General features: G+C 36.8%; 1 protein-coding gene across 3 annotated transcripts in view; it reads left to right on the forward strand.

Annotated features, from left to right (window-relative positions):
• The window catches only part of YTHDF3 (YTH N6-methyladenosine RNA binding protein F3), a 42,868-nt gene that overhangs the window by 9,689 nt on the left and 13,421 nt on the right, over nucleotides 1-19,758 (forward strand). For all 3 annotated transcript variants that reach the window (XM_008000752.3, XM_008000750.3, XM_008000753.3), the window contains one exon: nucleotides 5,931-7,529. In XM_008000752.3, coding sequence (XP_007998943.1) covers nucleotides 5,931-7,529 — 1,599 coding nt within the window. The remainder of the gene's footprint in view (nucleotides 1-5,930; nucleotides 7,530-19,758) is intronic.

Genomic DNA, 19,758 nt, shown 5'->3' on the forward strand with positions numbered 1-19,758 from the left:
TTGAAGAGAAGTTGTAAAGTTTGATTCCAGTAAGGCCTGTTCTACCTATCCTTTGCAGTACTAAATAGATTTTCAGCAGTCGTCTTTCTTTAATATTAAAAATAATTATCTCTAGCAAGATACATATTTACATTTTAAAGAGGATTAATACTGTAGAATATTGAAAACTGGGTTTATTGAAAATTATCTGGAATCTTCAAGGTAAATTGTATGAGAATTTAGGTTACTCTCAATTACCTAGCTAGAAAATTAAATAAAATGTTTGGACCTTTTAAATTGTACTATCATAATACGTGAGTGAAAACTGGATTTATTGGTGAAAGATCTTAAGAAGATAGTGGCAAATTTAAAGTTATACAACTATTTAATAAGGTCCTTATACACTGTACACAGTGTGTTTTTAAAATTAAATTCATTTATCTGATTTTAAAATTATAAATAAAAATAAATATTTTGATGGGAAACATGTTTAACGTCTTTTGCTAATGATTTAAATTGTTTTGTATACTTTGATCTAGTTCATATCAAACACAAGGGTACTTTAAAACAAGTTGTTGGCCTTTCTACTTCTATGGCAGCGTATTTCTTCTATTTTATAGTGTTCAATTTCTGAAGGAATAAGTATTAAGTTTATAGTAATTTTGAAAGTAAATCACAGTCCTTCATTTCTTAAAATTAGTTCTTTATAGTTCTTCAGAATAATTTTATGACTGAATTGATTGGAAAATTTAGATTTTAATTGACACTGTTAAATATACCATGTAATTTGTGCATATAAATTTGAAGAATAATTTGGAAAACTCAAGTTGAGTTTGCTTGTGTGTTCGGGAAAGTAAGTTCTTAGCTATTTTTATCAGAGAAGTAATATAGAGAATTAAATTGTCATTTTCTGCCGTTGTCATCACTGTCCTTAGTTAAGGTATTCATTAGTTCTGTCTATTGATGTGATTTTCTAACTAATAATTCTGTACTGCCACTCAGCAGTCTTAAAATCCAAGTCTGATTGTGTCACTGTAATGTTAAATAATTACTGTAGCTTCTCAACAGTGAATACATTTATTATATGAATGCCCTTAAAGTGGTGGTTCCACTTTCCTTTCTAGCTCATTTTCTGCCAACTTTCTCCATCTGATTGGCAAAATAGAACTTACCATTATTTTATGCAAGTATATGTATTTTCTTAATGTTTCTTTCACGATCTCAATTTTTGTATGTATGTCTTATACAAACATGTACACACACCTATGGTATTTCCTTCAGGAAGTGTTTTCTGATTTTCCAGTTATTTACTCCCTCTTCTTTGTACTTGTGTTTTGTTTTACTTTCTTTGTACTTCAGTTAGAGTAATTATCACATTATAGAGTAAATAAGTCCTCCTCACCATACCTGTGAAATGCTCCCGATTGGAGACCATGTTTTTATTTTTTGTCTCCAGTAACCAGCATGGTATCTGGCACATATAGCATTCATTATTTAAGTGAATGGATGGATTAGGTTATCTAATAGAATTAGAGAATGAAGAATTATGGTTGGTGAAAAATTCAGGTTGAATATTATTATGACATTTTTCTTATGACATTTTTATGATTAGATATGCATAATTATACTTTTAGAAAATTATAGTAGGAGAAAGTACATAGCATAATACAAGCATTAAAATTAGAATGAACATCACTTTTTTGCTTTTTGTTGTTAAATCAGAAGTCAATTCAGGAGTTTGAAGCACTTCAATTTTTGTGTGTGTGTGTGTGGGGGGGGGTTTTTGTTTTTTTTAAAGAGGGTCTTATTCTGTAGCCCACACTGGAGTACGGTAGTGTGATCATAGTTCATAGTTCACTGCAGCCTCGAACTCCTGGGCCCAGGTGATCCTCCCACCTCACCTCCCAAGTAGCTGAGTCTACAGGCATGCACCACCATGCCTGGCTAATTTTTTTTTTTTTTTAAATGAGATAATCTCTTGTGCAGGCTGGTCTTGAACTCCTGGACTCAATTGATCCTCCTTTTCCAGGCTCCGGAGTAACTGAGATTACAAGCGCAAGCCACCGTGCCTGGCTTTAAGCTAATAGCTTTTATAAGAGTTGCTAAAAGAAAAAAACCCAAATAGGTGACAGAGACTGAACATGGCTTGATTTACTTGTTGGCTTCTTAGTTTCCTGACCCCTGAATTACACTATGGGTATAGACAAAAACTTTACATGTAACTGTTGTGTAGAATTCAGCATTTGTCATGGTGAAATAAGAATATTCAATATAAATTTTGAGTTTAATTTTCTGAATGCTTTCTTATAAAGAATTAACATAAAAACTTCCTACTTTGTGTGCTTTTCCACTCCCACATCCAGATGAAGACTACTGAATCTGGATTGCATTGCCAACAATCAAAATTAAAACTTGGAAACCAGTTACCTTCATATTCAGCCCACCTTTCCTATGCATCTCCATGTGGAATTGATCCACTTTCCTGTATTATTTGTCTTTTCCGTTTAACTGTAGATTTTCTTTTAGCATGAGACTCTTACATCAATGTTTTTTGCAATGTATGCATTTGATTAGTGGTTGAAATAAATAGTTAAAATTATAAATAAAGGATATGTTTAATGGTTTAAAAAAAGGATGAAGACAGTATACAGTTCTATCTTTTTTTTTTTTTTTTTTTTTTTTGGGGCCGGAGTCTTGCTCTGTCTCCCAGGCTAGAGAGTGCAGCGGCTGGATCTCGGCTCACTGCAAGCTCCGCCTCCCGGGTTTATGCCATTCTCCTGCCTCAGCCTCCTGAGTAGCTGGGACTACAGGCACCCGCCACCTTGCCCGGCTAGTTTTTTTGTATTTTTTAGTAGAGACGGAGTTTCACCGTGTTAGCCAGGATGGTCTCGATCTCCTGACCTCGTGATCCTCCCGTCTCGGCCTCCCAAAGTGCTGGGATTACAGGCCTGAGCCACTGCGCCTGCCCTTCTTTTCTTTTTTGAGACAGTCTCGTTTGTCACCCAGGCTGGAGTGCGGTGGTGTGATCTCGGCTCACTACAACCTCTGCCTCATGAGTTCAAGCGATTCTCCTGCCTCACTCAGCTTCCCGAGTAGCTAGGATTACAGATGTGTGCCCCCATGCCCAGCTAATTTTTGTAATTTTGGTAGAGATGGGGTTTCACCATTTTGGCCAGGCTGGCCTGCCTTGGCCTCCCAAAGTGCTGGGATTACAGGTGTGAACCACTGCTTCCAGCCCAGTTTTATCTTTTAATCAGTTAATGTATATTCGTTTATATTAGATGAACTTCTCATTTTTATTAAACTTTTGAGAGTTTTATATCACAATGACTTTTTGTCAGTATGAAGCACTGAATACTTTTCATTTTTAGTAGATATTTTAGTGATCAAATTGTACACATTTGTGTGTGTCATCTTCATAGCTTCCAAAGTTTAGTCATTAATTTTGTTAAGATGTTTTTCTTCAAAAACTATTGTTGGTGTATTTGAACTTCCCTCAGGCTTTTCTTTATAGATATATTTAAATATAGCAGTCAATACTTCCAATATTGATTTCTGTAAGATGCTACTATTGCAGTTTTAAACATGCTGTTGATTCCTTTCATGTGAGTATTGTGAGCATTCTTTGACTATATTTGCAGTTAGAGTTACTAAGTATCCATTATAGCTGAAGAATGTGTTCAGTTAGTAAATAGTAACACATGAATTTTCCAGTTTTAAATATAGTCAGCCCTCCATATCTGCAGTGTCTACATTCACGGATTCAGTCAGTTGTGGATCAAAAATACAGTCATCTCTAGGTATCTGTGGGAGATTAGTTCCGGAACACCTAACAGATACCAAAATCTGCATGTGCTGAAGAACCTTATATAAAATGGTATAATAGTTGCGTGTAACCTATGCACATCCTTCTGTATACTTTAGATAATCTCTGGGTTATTTATAATACCTAATACAGTATAAATGGTTATACTGTATTGGTTAGGTAATAATGACAGGAAAAAGTCTGTATGTGTTCAATACAGATGCAACTATTCATTTCTTTTTCACAGCTGTTTTCAATCTGAATGGTTGAATCCACAGATGTAGAACCCACTGATATGAAGGACTGATTGTGTTGGAAGAAGAAATAACAATACAACTGGCAATAGCCAGTAAATCTTCATCAGAATTATTAATTTAAATGTAACCTCTATTACATTATATTTGGTTCTTAAGTTATTTTAGTCATATCAGAGAATCATTTCAAAAAACAATATGTTAAGTTAGCTTTCCATAGACAGTAGACAGTTACAAGAGTATAATAAATACTTTGTATACCAAAGGTAATTTAATAGTAAAACAAGTAACTTAGTAATAAAACATCTCAGTTTTCAATGATAAGCCTTTTCAAAAATAATTTAAAATTAGTTCCAGGTAGGATCTGTGATGTTATTGTCACACATTCATGAGTGGAAAAGCAGCCACGAAGTAGTGACGAGAGTGTAACAGTAGAAGAAATGGGTTAAGAACTTTACTCCAAAGAACTTTGACTGTCTATATAAATGAAATAACCTTCAAAATGGTATTGACCCTTGAAAAGTAATACCAGTTGTACTGACAATATTAGTGGATTTTTTTCACTTTGCATAAATCTACAAATTGTGAAGCTCTGTGCAGTGCTTTAAAATCACACGTAAATCACACTTTGGGTGGCTGAGACGGGCAGATTGCTTGAGCCCAGGAGTTCAAGACCAGCGTGGGCAACATGGTGAAATCCTCATCTCTACAAAAAATAAAAAAATTTGCTGGGCATGGTGGTGGACGTCTGTGGTCTCAACTATTCTGGGAGCTGAAATGGGAGGATTGCTTGAACCTCGGGAAGTGGATGTTACAGTGAGCCAAGATAGTGCTGCTGCATTTCTGCCTGAGTGACAGAGTGAGACTCTGTTTCAAAAATAAAATAGAATAAAAGCACACTTAAATCAAAGATCAAAAATCTAGTTTCAGAGCTTTTATTTTTTTTTTGCCTAAGAAGCTTACTTCAAAAGAAATAAGTATTTAAAATACTTTAAAGTATTTTATTTTTTATATTGTCTAGTAACAAATTTGAGCTTTTTTTTTTCTCCTTTAGTGAAATTTGGTGCCTTGATTTTTGGCAGTTCACTAAATGATGAGTATAATGAAGGTTGGTTGAATTGCAGTAATTCTGGAAAAAAATTTATATGAACTCACTATTTCTAAATTAAAAAAACAAAACTGTTCTGTAATAGGTTTATTGTGTAAAATTTGGGGAAACGGAGAGTATAAAGAAAAACATGTCTGTTATTCCACCAGTAAGAAACTATGATAAGGAATTTATTTCTTTTTGAAATGAACAAGGCAAAGCAAAACAAAAAGAAATTTGGATCCTGCTATAGACATAATCTTGAATCTTCTCAGACTATGAGCATTTCTCCATTTTTTCCTTAACGAAAGTACAAAATGTAATGACTGGATTCCATCATATAGATGAGCTGTAATTCTTCTATTATTTGGCAGAGTTGTCTAGTTTATTTAATCCTTGCATGTAAGTGATTGCATACATCAGTTGGTTAAAGTACAGCTGGCTGTAAATCGTAATTTTGTGTCTACAAAGTTTATATATTAGCCTTCTGTAGAAATTAAGATATTTTTAAATTGTGACAGAGGGCCTGGCTCTTCAAACAAAAATAATACTCATTATACCCCCACTCTCATCCCTGAAAAAAGCCTTATAGGTTATTTTGTAATAAATATTTTAAGATGTGAATACTTGTCAGCAAATTTTTCTGTTGATAAAACTGGATTTGAAATTTTAGTTTTGTTTATCTAGAATAGGTACATCTTTTATTTTCATTTACTTAAAACTTCTTGATTTTAATCTATCAGATTTCGTTTTTTGCCCTTTTAAGAGGACATTTCGCTACTGATTGTGATATTTTGTTTTGCAGAGTAATAGCTATCCACCAATGTCAGATCCGTACATGCCTAGTTACTATGCTCCATCCATTGGATTTCCATATTCTCTTGGGGAAGCAGCGTGGTCCACGGCTGGAGACCAGCCTATGCCATATCTGACAACCTATGGACAAATGAGTAATGGAGAACATCACTATATACCAGATGGTGTATTTAGTCAACCTGGGGCATTAGGAAATACTCCTCCATTTCTTGGTCAACATGGATTTAACTTTTTTCCTGGTAATGCTGATTTCTCTACATGGGGGACAAGTGGATCTCAGGGACAATCAACACAAAGTTCTGCTTATAGTAGCAGTTATGGCTATCCACCTAGTTCTCTTGGGAGAGCTATTACTGATGGACAGGCTGGATTTGGCAATGATACTTTGAGTAAGGTGCCTGGCATTAGCAGTATTGAGCAAGGCATGACTGGACTGAAAATTGGTGGTGATCTGACAGCTGCAGTGACAAAAACTGTAGGTACAGCTTTGAGCAGCAGTGGTATGACTAGCATTGCAACCAATAGTGTGCCCCCAGTTAGCAGTGCAGCACCTAAACCAACCTCCTGGGCTGCCATTGCCAGAAAACCTGCCAAACCTCAACCGAAACTTAAACCCAAGGGCAATGTGGGAATTGGGGGTTCTGCTGTACCACCACCTCCTATAAAACACAACATGAATATTGGAACTTGGGATGAAAAGGGGTCAGTGGTAAAGGCTCCACCAACCCAACCAGTTCTGCCTCCTCAAACTATAATCCAGCAGCCTCAGCCATTAATTCAACCACCACCATTGGTGCAAAGCCAACTGCCTCAACAGCAGCCTCAACCACCACAACCACAGCAGCAACAAGGACCTCAGCCACAGGCCCAGCCTCACCAAGTGCAGCCTCAACAGCAGCAGCTGCAGAATCGCTGGGTAGCTCCTCGGAACAGGGGAGCAGGCTTCAACCAGAACAATGGAGGGGGCAGTGAAAACTTTGGTTTAGGTGTTGTACCTGTCAGTGCTTCACCTTCTAGTGTAGAAGTGCATCCCGTGCTGGAAAAGCTAAAGGCCATAAACAACTATAATCCCAAAGACTTTGATTGGAATCTGAAGAATGGACGTGTGTTTATAATTAAAAGCTACTCTGAGGATGACATACATCGTTCCATTAAATACTCTATCTGGTGTAGTACTGAGCATGGTAATAAGCGTTTGGATGCAGCTTACCGTTCCCTGAATGGGAAAGGCCCACTCTATTTACTCTTCAGTGTGAATGGCAGTGGACATTTTTGTGGAGTGGCTGAAATGAAGTCTGTTGTGGACTATAATGCGTATGCTGGTGTCTGGTCTCAGGATAAGTGGAAGGGCAAATTTGAAGTTAAATGGATCTTTGTCAAAGATGTTCCCAATAACCAGTTACGGCATATTCGCTTAGAAAATAATGACAACAAACCGGTTACCAATTCAAGGGACACTCAAGAGGTACCCCTAGAAAAAGCTAAGCAAGTGCTTAAAATAATTGCTACTTTCAAGCATACCACCTCAATCTTTGATGACTTTGCACATTATGAAAAGCGTCAAGAAGAGGAGGAAGCCATGCGTAGGGTAAGAATATAGTAATTTTTTGTTTGGGGTCTTTGTATTGCTGGTGGGGTGCATGGATGGGTATTCTTGAATGCCTGTTAGTATTCTGAGTTTAAGAATTTTCCGTGAAGGAAACCAACTACTTAAGAAACAACTCTACAAGCACCCTTGAAGGTATTGTGTGTGTCCTATATGAGCCGTTTCTTTCCTTTCCCAGGGTAACTCTCGCTGAGTTAGCCTCTTGCTCATTCTTCATACTCCCTAGATGATAAAGGCCATTGGACCGCAGTGTTTATCATCAAAGCTGAATAAATTTTGGCATTTGTAACTAAACAGACTTTGTAAACTAACCAGGGGCTCTAATTACTAATATTATTAATCATACTAAGATAGGAGAAAATGTATTTAGAGTTTGAAACAAAGAATTTTTTTTTTTGAGATGACATCTTGCCGTGTTGCCCAGGCTGGAGTGCAGTGGCTATTCACAGGTGCAATCATGGAATATAGCCTCAAATTCCCGGTCCCGAGCAACCGTCCTGCCTTATACTCTCAAGTAGCTGGGACTACAGACCTGTGCCACTGAACCTGGCACTTAAAACACGTTTTATTTATTTATTTATTTATTTATTTATTTATTTATATTTTATATATTACTTAATTTTTTCCAGATAGGGTCTCTCTTGTTCCGGCAGGAGTGTACTGGCGTGAACGTGGCTCACTGCAGCCTTGATCTCCTGGGCTCCAGCCTCAGCTTCCCGAGTAGCTGGGATTGCAGTCACACGCCACCACGCCAGGCTAATTTTTGTGTTTTTTTGTAGGTAGAGGGTTTCTCTGTGTTGCCTAGGCTGATGTCCTGAGCTCAAGGGATCTGTCCCCACCCCTCTGCCTCCCAAAATGTTGGGATTACAGTCCTGAGCCACTGCACCCAGCTGAAACAACTTTTAAATAAATGTTTTACCCTAATTTTGTGTTTATAAGAAATTGCATGTATATATATGTATTTGTTTTGTTTTGTTTTTATTTTTTTTGAGATGGAATCTCTCTCTGTCACCCAGGCTGGAGTGCAGTGGCGTGGTCTTGACTCACTGCAACCTCCACCTCCTGGGTTCAAGCGATTCTCTTGCCTCAGCCTCCCGAGTAGCTGGGATTACAGGTGCCCGCCAGCACACCTGGCTAATTTTTGTATTTTTGGTAAGACAGGTTTCACGATGTTGGCCAGGCTGGTCTTGAACTGCTGACCTCATGATCCGTGCACCTCGGCCTTCCAAAGTGCTGGGATTACAGGCATGAGCCACCGTGCCTGGCAAAATATGTTTTTAAAACGTAAAACTCTTAAAATATTTTTGTAATTTTTATACTTAAAGCACTTGTACAAAATACAGGCTTTGCAGAATTTGATTCCTAATTCTGTTATGTACCCTCTGTAAGATTGAGGGAGACATTCCTGAAATAAAACATGCTGTTTATCCTTATATTGGCCAGAATTTTTTTATTTTTATTTTTAAAAAATATCTTACTAAGCGGCCCATATGGGGATTAGCCCCCCAAGTATTGGCCAGACTTTGATCACAGGGCCACAAGAGTAAGTTGAACTAGGGAATGTTTTCTCTTCCAAACTGTAACATAAAATTGGAGTTCTGTTTTTAGGTGGAAAGAGAAAATGGATGGGCTTTTCTATAGGGGATACATTTAAATTTCTTTTGAAACTTAGTAGGGGTTAAGTTAGAAGCTCCTCTAGTAAATAATGCTTGTTACTATGGAAAGCTTGTTCTTACAGAATGCCTGTTCCTATGTAGAAATTAAGATAAAGAGGTAACTTAATTTAACTCTATGTAGAATGTCAGTGATTTGTTTCTGTGTGTGACGCTGAATATCTTGTCTTCATGGTTGTGTGCAGCAGAGGGAAGTGTTTCAACATTTCTCGGAGGGAAGATGTTGGAATAATGACCCCAGAGCAGTAGTTTCCAAACCTTAGGTCACATAAGTATTAATTGGGGTGTTTATTGAAATAGTAGATTCTTGAGACCTATCCCTTGATATATTTGTTAAAGGAACTTGTAGTGTACTTTTTAAGTATAAACTACTCCAGGTGATTCTGGTGCTAGTTATTGATTGCTGTGTTGGATTGTTAGAAACTTTGCTTTGGAATAATTAATACAAATGACTTTAAGGCTCTGCTGAACCTTTTAGATGGGTTGCTGAATATAATTGTGTTTTCTCCCACTTAAATGTGGGAAATGTGAGAAATGGGATCAAAAGTAGTTACTGAGTTTCAGTTTAGCAGTTAAGTAAAGTGGTCATACTGTAACTGCCATTACAAATAGCGCATCAGGAGAAATGATTTGAGGTATGAAAGGTGGGATGCAAGTTGAGACTTCATTTTTAGATTGTGCTGTTTTTAAGGTACCTTTGAGAAATATAGGCAGCAAAATCTCTGATTAGGCAGTTAGATGTCGGTGTCACAGATATGGGGACCTTCTGTTCTTAAACAGTTGATAGTATAGAAGTGGGATGAGATTATTTAGGACAAAGGATACATGGCAAGGAAATAACTTTTCTTTCGCCTGCCACTGAGGAGATAATCACCCTTCTGTCTTTTTTTTTTCCTACCCAACTTGAAAGTTTAATCCTAGTTTTGTTATAATATATTTGGTATGTTAATATTATGTAGTTGTTTCAGGAAATTTTTAATGACAGGTATATGTTGTAGCTATATTATTATGTATATTGTAGCTGTGTACACAACAGTGATTTAAACTTTAACTTTACCCTTATATTGTTTCATTATTTTGTTAAATACAGTTTGTCTTAAAGCTGCCTCCTTACATATTTTAAGTCTAGCCTAAAGGTTTTTCTGTACATGGCGAACTATAACAAGTGGAGGTATAAACAGACCGTAGCCTACTCTTGTGCCAATCGACAAATTTTGGCTGAATAAAATGTAGCCAACTGTTCAAATAAGGCAGATGCCAACCTGTAACCAGTCGAGCTGTTGATCTCACTTCCATTTTCTGTACATCACTTTTCCTTTTTCTGTCTATAAATCTTCCACCACAGGGCTGCACTTGAGTGTCAGAGCCTACTCTGGCTGGCTTTGTGATTCGTGAATCACATTCATTGCTCAATTAATCTCCTTTCAATTTAATTCAGCAGAAATTTTTCTTCTGTCACATTGCTGCCACCGTTTTTAATGCCTAGCACACCTTTGACGGCTCTATTTTGAATTTTATTTAACTTATTATTTATTAGTAAGCCTTTAGATCCATAAAATGTCTTTGGTCAGAATATGTAAACAACCATTTAGCTAGGTATAGAATTCTTTCTAGTCAACAGCCTTTTCACTTAAGGTACTATGTATAGGCTTTGCTTTATAGTTAAATGGTTTTATATTATGGAAAATTCTGAGGCTAGCCTACATTTTTTGTTTGTAAATAGCTGTTTTTTTGGTGTGTGCACAAAAGATTTTTCTTTATTTTTACATTGTGAATGTAAATGTGAAAACGTGTACATGAATATTGTTTTCTGTAATCCTTTGTCTGCAGGCCACTTTTTTCTATTAATGTCAACAAATTTGTTGAATCTTTGTCCTTGAGTTCTGTTGGTTCTTTATTCTTTTTCTCTTCTTTTGGAGGATTTGAATTTTCCTGCTCACTTATTTTTCATGTGTATTTGATTTGTGCTGTTTCTGTGATTTGTGAGGTTTTGCATTCTTCACTGATAATAGTAGTTTGCTTCTATTGTCACATTCAGCTCCCCCTCTTAACTCTGTTTTCTTAATGGAATCCCTTGATCCTAGAATTCATCTTGATTTTATTGAGCACAAAGGACTGTTTAAAACTTACGTCTGCTTTCTGTCCTTACTGTTTTTTAGAAATTTTATATCTTTTTCTTCTAAAAAAATTAAATATTATAAAATTGTTAATTTCCTTGACCTGCCAGTTTATAGTCAAGCCCTCTCTCTCCCTCTCATTACTGAACCACTGATTGGTTGTTTGTCCCTATAAGACATTTTCCATATTGTCATAATTGAAATTATGTACTATATGATCTTTTAAGACATTTATCTTTCACTCAGCATGGTATCTTTGCAATTCATCTATGTCGTTGTATAACTCAGTTCTTTTTTCTTTTTTATTACTAGGTAGTTTTCTATTACATAGATGGACAATTGTGTCTATTCCATTCATTCTTTGAAGGATATTTGGGGTGTTTTCCTTTTGGGGGTAATGTAAATAAGGCCCCTATAAGAATTTATGTATACTTAAAATATGTATATTTTATTCATAAAATTCATTCGTACAATGAAATTCATTTTTGGGGAGTGTACAGCTCTGTGAATTGTAACATATGTAGATTTGTGTAACCACATTATCAGTTAGGATACAGAACAGTTTCGTCATCCCCCAAATCCTCCCTTATGTACTAGCCTTTTGTTTTTCCATCCTTTCCCAAGGCCTAAGCCCTGGCAGCCACTCATCTGGACTCATAATTTTGTTATCTCCTTTGTGGTTGGGGGGAGGCTTCAGGACTATCCTTTGGGCTTTTTGTGTTTAGTCATTGAACCAGTAAGAGGATCGTTGAGTTCAGTTACTTGCCTCAAAATGGATACTTTTACCTTCCCCACCCCATTTCTTTCATTGCTGGATGCTAGTTGCATATACCTTTCCCTTTGCAAATGTGGAGATGGGAGAATCATGCTGTAAATTGATTTTACCAGTTAAGTGATTCACCAGTCTGTGGAGATTTAAAAGGGAAAGCCAGTATAATGGGTTGTGCTGGGTATTTGACTGTCCCTTCAGTTTGAAATCACTGTGTTAGGAACCAGTTTTCCTTTCTTGTTAGCTGGTTAGCATATAGGGTACCATGTGTTTTTGTCCAGTTTTCTTCCTGGTACTTTTAGCTTTGTGTAGGCAGAATTTGTATTTTCATTTGTAGATTTTCTCTTTGATATGCTTGTGCTTGCATTTGGACTTCCCAGCATAACTGCTTTCAAATACTTTTGTCATTTTAGTGCTGAAGGAAGGATGTACTGCTGTCTACTCTAGGTCCGTCACTTCATTGAAAAGAACAAATCAGTGGTATTTTGCTAGGATTTTCTTTACTACTTATGCCTTTTTTTTTTTTTTTTTTTTTTTTTTTTTAAATAAAAGTAGTTGTACGTCATTATTAGTGTCTGGTTTTAATATGGTCTTATCTCTCATGTATTTAACTGGAATTTCTCAAAGCTTCTGGTATGTGGATGTACCGTATCCCCAAGTGGGTATCTTGGAAGCCTTGGGTAAAGGTTGGGTTTCATAAACAAGACACAGGCAGCACTAATTGCAAAAGACTGCTAAATTTGATTAGATTAAAATCTGTTCATCTAAAGATACTTTAAAGAAAGTTTAAGAGGCCTGGCTGCTCATCGTGGCTCATGTCTGTAATCCCAACACTTTGGGAGGCCCAGGTGTGCAGATTGCTTGAGGTCAGGAGTTTGATACCAGCCTGGCCAACATGGTGAAACTCTGTCTCTACTAAAAATACAAAAATTAGCCAGACACAGGCATGGTGGTGCGTGCCTGTAGTCCCAGCTACTTGGGAGGCTGAGGCAGGAGAATTGGTTGAACCGTGGAGGCAGAGATTGCAGTGAGCCAAGATTGCACCAGTGCACTCCAGCCTGGGTGGTAAACCAGACTCCATCCAAAAAAGAAGAAAAAAGAAGCAGCCATGTTTTTTAAAAGACTAAAAGAAATTTGAACATAACTGACTAAAGATTTGTGTCAAGAGTATATAAACTAGTGTAGTGGTGCATGCCAATATTCACAGCTACTCAGGAGGCTGAGGCAGGAGGATTGCTTTGGCCCAGGAGTTTGAGACCAGCCTAAGTAGCACAATGAGAACCCATCTCTAAAATAAATGAATATATATTTTAAAGAATTTATATAGAAATTCTATGTATTAATTTAAGAAAAGATAACCCAATAGAAAAACAGTCAAAAATGTGAATAGGCATTTAATGAGAGAAAAAACATGTAGCTAATAAGAATATAAAGGCTTACTAAAAATGAGGGAATACAAATCAGGACTACAGTGAGAATATTTTATATCCATTCATTTGGCAAAATTAAGAAGTTTGACAATATCAAGTATCGGAAAGATTGTAGATAACAAGACCTCTTACACAGTTGCAAATGGGAATCTAAATTGATAAAGTCACTTCAAGAAGCAGTTTTGTATTTTCCTGTAAAGTTGAGCATACATCTACCTTATAATTCAGCAGTTATTTTCTGGGTTGCATACCTAATAGAAACTTTCATGTATAAGAATGTAGGAGCAATCAATAGTTTTTTTTTTTTTTTTTTTAAGGCAGTTCAAATGTCCATCATTAGGAAAATGGCCAAATATATTGGTGCCAAGATAATAGAATAAACTGTAGTTACATGCAAAAGTATTGGTAATTATACTTTTGCTTCATCTTTTTGGTTGTAAATAAGCTTTTTGGGGGAGGCCAGGCATGGTGGCTCATGCCTGTAATCCCAGCATTTTGGGAGGCCGATGCGGGTGGATCACCTGAGGTCAGATGTTCGATAGCAGCCTGGCTAACATGGTGAAACCCCTTTTCTGCTAAAAATACAAAAAGTTAGCCAAGCGTGGTGGTGCATGCCTGTAATCCCATCTGCTCGGGAGGCTGAGGCAGGAGAATCGCTTGAACCCAGTAGGTGGAGGTTGCAGTGAGGCGAGTTCGTGCCATTGCACTCCAGCTTGGTCAACAAGAGCGAAACTCCATCTCAAAAAACAATAAAAATAAAAAAAATAAATTTTGGGGGGAATAAGAATATGTGAAACATTCATACCTTTTATCCAGATTCACTTATTATTAACATGCTTCCCCATCTGCTTTATGGTTCTTTTTGAACCACCTGAGGTAACTTCCCCCCAAAAAACTATAGTGTTTTTTTCTATAGGAAAGAATAAGGGTATTATCTTGCATAATTGTAATATTCTCAGATGATCCATGAAATTGCTTATTGCTTTCTTCTAGTAGAGAATCCAGTCTAGGATCAGGTAAAGGATCTAACTTGGTTACAACAATTTTGAATAATAAGTTTAGAAGGGTTATACTAACCTGCCTTCCCCAAGTTTGGGGAGATTTTAACTAAAATTTACATTGAGGTCTATAGTTACTGTATCTTTCTATCATTTCCTACCTATGTTCATGTTTTTCTTTAAATTCTTGAGCTTGATTATGACAACAAATATGGACTTTAAAAATCTAATTTCATCTCTTGTCATTGCTAGATATTTTTTATTGACTGATTATTTTGGCAACAGGAGTTCCTTGGCTTGCCTTGGCAGCCAACAAGGCTCTTCCTGTGGAGGAGCCAACCTGTCATATCCTGTCTGCTTATATAAAACTTGGAATGTCAGGCCCTCTATTTCATAGTGAAGGGTATTGGTGAAACATCAAATTATAGGAGAAATCCGTGCTAGTTAGTATTTGTATTACATTTGAAAACATAATTTTAATATATTTGAGTAAAATCAAGCTTAATGAGTTACCAATACCCCATTAAAAGTAGTAGTAATTCCGGCAATGGAAGATTATTAAAAATACAAAACAAAATTGTAATTTGTATTGTTAGGAAGGATTCCTGTGTAAAAAGAACAGAAAACCAGAAAGTTTTATTGGAAATTGGAAACATAATTATCAGAATTTAAAAAATCTGAGTAACCAGATTAATAAAATGTCATGTTTTAGATCCTGTTGATGATCTGAAACTTCAGATTAGAGAAAAATTTCAAATGCGCAGCAATAGACATGAAAATACAGAATGGGAAAGATGTGATGGAAAGAGAGGTTCTCCTGTGTTTCTCTAAAAGGGTGTTAAAAGAATACAGGAAACAGTAATCAAAAGGAGGAATAATTAAAGAAAACAGATAAATGTTTTCAAATGGAATGTTCTTTAATCCCAGCACTTTGGGGAGGCCAAAGCAGGAAGAACACATGAGCCCAGGAGTTCAAGACTACACTAGGCAACATAGTGAGACTCTCTGTTTACGAGAGAGAGAGAGAGTGTGTGTGTGTGTGTGTGTGTGTGTGTGTGTGTCAAGGTCTCACTCCCATCACCCAGACTGGAGTGCAGTGGTGTGATCATAAGTTCACTACAGCCTTGACTTCCCAGGCTCAAGTGATTCTTTTACCTCAGTCTCCCAAGTACCTGTGACTACAGGCATGCGCCACCACGCCCATCTAATTTTTCCTTTGTTTAATAGAGACAGGGTTTTGCCATGTTGCCCAGGTTGGTTTAGAACTTACAGACTCAAGCGCTCTACGCTCCTTGGCCTCTCAAAGTTCTGGGATTACAGGCATGAATCACCACACCTGGCCTTTACAAAAAATTTAAAAATTAGCCAAGTGTGGTGTTAAGTGCCAGTATTCCCAACTACTTGGGAGGCTGAGTTTGGAGTATTGCTTGAGCATGGGAAGTTGAAGCTGCAGTTAGCCATGATTGCGCCACTGAACTCCAGCTTGGGCAACAGAAGTCTGTCTCTTAAAAAGAAAAAAAGAAATTAAAGACTGGGCGTGGTGGCTCAACGCCTGTAATCATAGCACTTTGGGAGGCCAAGGCGGGAGGATCACTTGAGGTCAGGAGTTTGAGACCAGCCTGGCCAACATGGTGAAACCCTGTCTCTACTAAAAATATAAAAATTAGTGAAGTGTGCTGGCAGTCACCTGTAATCCCAGCTCCTTGGGAGGCTGAGGCAGGAGAATCCCAGGAGGCAGAACCCAGGAGGCGGAAGTTGCAGTGAGTCGAGATTGTGCCACTGCACTCCATCCTGGGCTACAGAGCAAGACTCCATCTTAAAAAAAGAAAAGAAAAGAATAAAAAAAGACAAAGACAAAATTTTAAAAGCTTCCTGAGTAAAAGACAAATTACCTACAAAGAAAGGAGAATCAGACTGTCATCAGAATTCTATAGCCCTGGATACTCAAATTTGAAATCTTTATTTTTGGGTTGAGAGGGATGGAGAGGAGTGGTTTGTGGAATTTTACCTGTAACGATGAGTGTTTAATTATATCAGTGAGGTGGGTTGGAGAGGGTTGAGGGAGTAAAAGAAACATAGACTTAAAAAAAGAAATGCAGACTTAAAAGAGCTTAGCCACATGCTGTTCATGAAAACCATACTTTAAGTGTTTCAGCAGAATGAAAAAGAATTCAAGAAGGAACAACAGCCCGTAGCACCTGGTTATACTAGAACAAATATCTCTTACAGGGACCCTATGTATATTTTATGTTACACAGGTTGACATTGTTTATAGAGGATCAGAACTTTTGGCCATCTCATCCTGCCTGCTTAATTGGCATTATCGTCCTTCACGCCTGACAATGTGGGCCCTTGGTTGGGAACCACTGACCTTGGAGAATTGAAGGAAGCTAAAAAGAAATAAAATTTCTAGATAGCCTTTGTCATATTGGAAGATAACCTCTGAAAGAGCAGGATTGACTTTGCTCTCTGCTGAATCCCTAGCACCTAGCAAAATGCTTAGCACACAGTAGGTTTGAAGTAGACATTTGTTAAATGTGTAAATGCTTTGAAGAATCTCTTCCCATTTGCAAAGTATGAATGTCTGTAGGATTTTTTCTTTTTTATAGGTGTAATCGCTGTGTTACTTGATCAATGAAGTTATATAAAATGCTGTCTGTTGGTGTTTTTCATTTGTAGAAATGGACAGTAGAATATGAAAGATATAATTATATTTAGAACAGAATGTTATGAGATGGAATGGGACGAGTTTAAGGAAGAGTAAATCACTTATTTTCTAATCTTTCTGACAGTAGCATAATTCTTTAAAGATATATCAAGGAACAGTACCTTAAGCATGTTGTTTCAAATCATAAGCATAGCCACTGGAATAATTAAAAATAGTGTGGCTTGTAGTACAGGAGAGAAGTGGGATATACCATATTCACTGTGATATGGTAAATTACTCATGTACAGTGGGAATCGATAGTGTCTGAATTGATAAGCAATTTTTGTATTAGTATGCTATTTAAATTTATAATGGCAACCCCTCAGAGGAACTGAATAATAGAAGGGAAAAGAAAAATAACTAATAAAAATCCTGAGTATATTTGTCTAGTATAAATTCAAATAATCTGCATAGCAGTAGAATCTACTTTTGACTATTGAGGTGATTCTTTCTTTTGATATTTTTCCATTGTAGTGAATGTGAGTCATTTAAATCCCCCTATATTCCTTCGTTTTTGTAAATCTTCATTAATCAGGAAACATAATCTGAGACTATTTTTGGTTCATTTGCTGTTTTAATTCCACATAGGAATAATTAGAGTTTTCAGTTGCCTATAACATTGAGATAAACTTTCAAATCTTGGCATTATTTATTCCCCCAGAAAGAGATGGAGCCCTGCAGTTTATGCAGAAATAAGCAAGGCATATTATAGTAAAATCTCTAGAATTTTCTGTGTATTTTAGTTCTTTATGCTGTTACATAGTTGGGCATTTGTTTTTCTTTTTCTTTTTTTTTCCTTTTCTTTTCTTTTTTTTTTTTTTTGAGACGGAGTCTCGCTCAGTCGCCCAGGCTGGAGTGCAGTGACGCCATCTCAGCTCACTGCAAACTCTGCCTCCCGGGTTCACGCCATTCTCCTGCCTCGGCCTCCCAAGTAGTTGGGACTACAGGCGCCCGCCACCACACCTAGCTTATTTTTTGCATTTTTAGTAGAGACGGGGTTTCACCCTGTTAGCCAGGATGGTCTCGATCTCCTGACGTTGTGATCCGCCCGCCTCAGCCTCCGAAAGTGCTGGGATTACAGGCGTGAGCCACTGCGCCCGGCCTTCTTTTTCTTTTTTCTCTTTTTTTTTTTGGATACAGAGTCTTGCTCTGTCACCCAGGCTGGAGTACAGTGGCACAGTCTAGGCTCACTGCAGTCTCCACCTTTGGGATTCAAGCGATTCTCATGCCTCAGCCTCCCGAGTAGCCAGGACTACATGTGTGCGCCACCATGCCCGGCTAATTTTTGTATTTTTAGTAGAGATGGGGTTTCACTATGTTGGCCAGGCTGGTCTCGAACTCCTGACCCTCAGGTCATCCGCCCACCTCGGCCTTCCAAGGTGCTGGGATTACAGACTTGAGCCACCATGCCTGGCCAAGTTGGGCATTTCTGAAGATTTAAGTTTTAGTGCCTGATACAATTTTTTTTCATATTTGGAATAACTTTGAAATGGTGTTAGGTCTTCTGTGTTAACAACTTTGTGTTAACATAGAAGAAATTACTTCAAAAATAGTTATACCTGTGACAACAGCAAACATTTGCCTGGCAGTTTTTAATGATGTGGGTTGAAATCTATCCTATTACCCTTTGGTAAATTTTTCTATGGTTATAGTTCTCTGTTGCTGAAAAAGTTGATTATAATTAACAGAAACAAATTTAATATGTAAAATCTACTTTTCCTTTGATCATCGTAAAATTTGAAGAATGTTTTCCTAGAAAGTGAAGTTGGGCCCAGGATGTAACACTTTTGATACAATAAACTTTTATGTAACATATTTAATTAAATAATGTTACATATTTAATTAAATAATTACTTGATAAAAACATTGAGTGGTATTTTGAATAGTCAAGATGATTGAGTTTTTACTTCAGTGTTACTCTATTCTGAACTTGGTAAATATTTTTTATGAGTTAGAATTGGAAAGGGGTTGCTTCAATTAACATTATATTGATTTGTTTTTATTTTTTTCTCAGATTATTAATAGTGGTTATGTTACAATGCTGATAACTGTGTCAAGTTAATCATAGATCTTTGGGAGATACTTCTTCCGTACTATAATTGTGAGGTAATTAAGTTGGACAGAATTTCATTTATAGTCATTTCTTGGTATATACAGGGGATTACCCCAGGACCCTTGTGAATACCAAAATCTGCACATACTCAAGCTCTGCAGTTGCCTCTCCCTCCATATAGGCATGTTTTACATCCCTTGAATACTGCATTTTTTATCTCTTTAGTTGAAATCATTATAAATGGACTCTTGCAGTTCAAACCAGTGTTTGTTAAAGGGTCAGCTATGTTTCATTTATCTTTTTCTTCGGCAGATATATAACCTGAGTAGCACATATATTTAACTTTAGGTGGATATGAAATATCTTATGTTTCCACAGATAATTTAAATTATTAAATTATTCCAGTTTAATAGTTTATTTTAAATGTGACATGCAGTTTCTTAAAGTATGTGTGTCCAAGGAAA

The sequence above is a fragment of the Chlorocebus sabaeus genome, chromosome 8 (genome assembly GCF_047675955.1).
Source record: "Chlorocebus sabaeus isolate Y175 chromosome 8, mChlSab1.0.hap1, whole genome shotgun sequence".
Taxonomy (NCBI): domain Eukaryota; kingdom Metazoa; phylum Chordata; class Mammalia; order Primates; family Cercopithecidae; genus Chlorocebus; species Chlorocebus sabaeus.